General features: G+C 46.8%; 1 protein-coding gene across 2 annotated transcripts in view; it reads right to left on the reverse strand.

Moving 5' to 3' along the window:
• Positions 1-563: 563 nt before the first annotated feature.
• Positions 564-3005, reverse strand: part of COPS8 (COP9 signalosome subunit 8) — a 10669-nt gene continuing 8227 nt past the window's right edge. For both annotated transcript variants that reach the window (XM_006151968.3, XM_006151969.3), the window contains exons 6-8: positions 2787-2849; positions 1546-1593; positions 564-837 (exon numbers count right to left, since the gene is read on the reverse strand). In XM_006151968.3, coding sequence (XP_006152030.1) covers positions 758-837; positions 1546-1593; positions 2787-2849 — 191 coding nt within the window. In that variant the 3' untranslated portion in view covers positions 564-757. The remainder of the gene's footprint in view (positions 838-1545; positions 1594-2786; positions 2850-3005) is intronic.

Genomic DNA, 3005 nt, shown 5'->3' on the forward strand with positions numbered 1-3005 from the left:
GTTGGTCACAGGACGGGTCGCTGCTCTCACGGCCTCTGCCCGTGACACGCTTCCACATTTCACTCTTCCCTTCTCCTGAAAGGAGCCATCACAACTCAGTACTTCTCGCGAACGTCTTACGTAAGCTGGCTTTGTTGTGGCAAGCCCTCCACGGCCGGCAACGGGTACACTGAACGCCATCAGGGAAAACCTAGTTAGCCGACTGGCGTAGTAAGGACATGGACTACGGACTACCTGCATCAGCCGTGTTCCTGTATGCTACTGACGGTGTGCAGGAGGTGGGCGTACACGGAGCACGTTCTCCCAAGGGGGTGAATTACAATCCCCAGCGATTCTCGTGCTGCTCCTGGTGACGGTCCTCACACTCCAGGTGAGTCCCTACCACTACCCACACTTGGTAGAGCAGGAGTGTGGGATGTGTGGGGCAGGGGGGAGAGCTGACCGCTGCTCCCGACAGAAAGGAGGAGAGCTTATTTCATGAGTCGCCAGAAAACACAAACTCAGCACATAATACTGACGGGTGCCATCCAGATTGTTACATATTACAAAATGGAAACTGCTGCGACGATTACTCAGTGTACTGTTCAAGGTCAAAATATATACAATATGCTTTATATTATCTATGCATTTTATCACATACTCAGTAAGGAATGCTGAGATGCTTAATCCATCCAACGAATTGAAAAGAAAAACTTCTCATTTCTGTATCTGTCAGTATACAGGATTCTGAAGGTGGATCTTGAACTCAGATGATGGATCAGTTTTCAAGAAAAGCCACATAATCGGTCAGCCTGGCTAACTGCTGCTCATTGGGGATTGGTGGAACTGGGGCAGGCTCTGTATGTTAAAGAGAAAGACACGCTTCAGGTTAGATGCCAGCGTCACACAGCTGGGGCCCTGCTGCTCCTCCCACAATGCCTTTTTTTTTTTTTTTCTCCCACAATGCCTTTGATTTGAACAATAAAGAAACTTTCTTAGACGGTCCCAATTACAAATGAAATCAGGTCTCTTGGGAGCCTGGGCATTTCTGAAAACCAAGGCAAGACATCTCCACTTGGAGGAGTATGATTTTCCCTGAGAGAAAAGGCACACCTGCACTGTCTCCGAAGTATTCTTCTTGGAGGTGGAAACACTTTCAACGTGCAACATCTCCCACTGAGAAGCTCCCTCCCCATGAAACGATGACCTCAGAGGGTAAGTACCGACTGCTTCCGTGTGCCAGCACAGCTACAGAAGTAACCTGCCACTGAGCAGACACAAAGGACCCGGCCTTCCAGGAGCAACATTCCCACATCTCGGCCTCGGCAGGCTGCCTGCAGATGCCCTGAGTGAAAAGGTTGGCACAGCAACCCGGGCTCACAGTACGGTGGCTCCGTGGCTGGCCAGAGGGACCTGCCCCAAGCGAGCTCTGGGGAACCACACTTCATTCTTGCAAGCCAGATGTACTATCATTCGTCCATAAAATGGAAGCTCTTTGTTTACAAGTTAGAGCTGAGAAACACAACATCACAAAGAAATCAGGAACAATGAAATGTTTTTACATACCTGATAAGGGAATAAATCGGTTAAAGGAAACATCCGGGGCTCCTGCAACTGAATAAAAACAAGAGACTTCGGTCCGATTTACAGAAGTCACGGTAAAGCCCTCTCACTGAACACGCCACTGTTAGTGCAGTGGGCATTAGTGGCCAGGTGGCTCTCAGAGACAGCAATCATGCTCCACAGTCGGCAGCACACTGTCTTCCCCAGCGACAATGGCCGGGTCTGTCCCCCAACTCCTCACCCGCTCAGGGCTGAGAACACCAAGATGTGCCCCAGACTTTACTGTGTGCTTGGTGGGGTCTACACAGCAGGCATCGGAGTGGGCAGGAAGCCATGTGGGTTACTGCAGTGGCAGAGGTTTGTAAAGTGGGCATAAGTCTGGCTTTAAAGACCTGGCAGAGGAGGATATTCCTGGTAAATGAGAGGAAAGAGAACTATAAGGCAGGACGAGCATGGCTCAGTCAGAGAGGGAGGCCAAGAGATCAAGAACCGGGCACAGAAGTTAAAGCTTTAGAAGGAGGGCTAGAGTGGGACAGCAGATGGCGTAATGGTTACATTGTTGGACTCCCACATGGCCAGTCGGACCCGGGCCTGAAACTCATGCCAGGCGCATGTGTGTATGCCCAAAAATCCAAGAGGAAAATGGCGGAGAAGGATATGAGGTGTGGCCATCCCTCCTCGGGGTATTTCTCGCTTTGAATCTCTGGCGAGAGCATGTGCCCTACAGCAAAAATTGTTCTTAAAAAAAAAGGAAAAAAATCGGAGAAGCTAATTTTGTATGAGTCTGTATGACCCACCTACAGTGAGAAAACTGAATAGCTGATTATTTTTTAAAAGAGGCAAAGATTATTTAAAAGATTATTTTTTAAAAGAGGCAAAAATGAGAAAACTGAACAGCTGAGTTATTTTTTAAAAAGAGGCAAAAATGTAGACATTTAGGATAAGCAGTTAAAAATTGCTTCATAAATAAAAGAATGGGAGAGTGATACTTAAGTTGTAATAAGGACCCATGAAATACCTACATAAAATAGTGTTTTACATGAGAAATAGATTTTTAAAAGTTAAATCAAACTAAGATGACTTCTACCTTAAAATTCTGCTATTCTATATTTTTTTAAATGTGAATTACTCCCACTGCTGGTACAGCAGAATTTCCCATCACTTATCCAAATTCAAGGCCTGACAATCTGAAGCAATCTTCTAAGAGTTAGATGCCGCATGAATGGGTGAAGAGCTCCCCCTACCTGGTTTTCTGGGCAGAACCATTCTCGTGGTGGAGTCGGCTTGCCATCCCTGCTCCAGGATACCTGGAATAGTTCACACTCAGATGAAGAAACACATACACCACATGAGACCCACCGTCTGTCCGTGACGTGACTTGTACGGGAGACCTGACACGTTTGGCTTAACCTGACATGCGTATTATTTTTTTTTTGGCTTTTTTTTTTTTCTTTTTTTTCCCT

The sequence above is a fragment of the Tupaia chinensis genome, unplaced genomic scaffold (assembly GCF_000334495.1).
Source record: "Tupaia chinensis unplaced genomic scaffold, TupChi_1.0 Scaffold000332_1, whole genome shotgun sequence".
Taxonomy (NCBI): domain Eukaryota; kingdom Metazoa; phylum Chordata; class Mammalia; order Scandentia; family Tupaiidae; genus Tupaia; species Tupaia belangeri.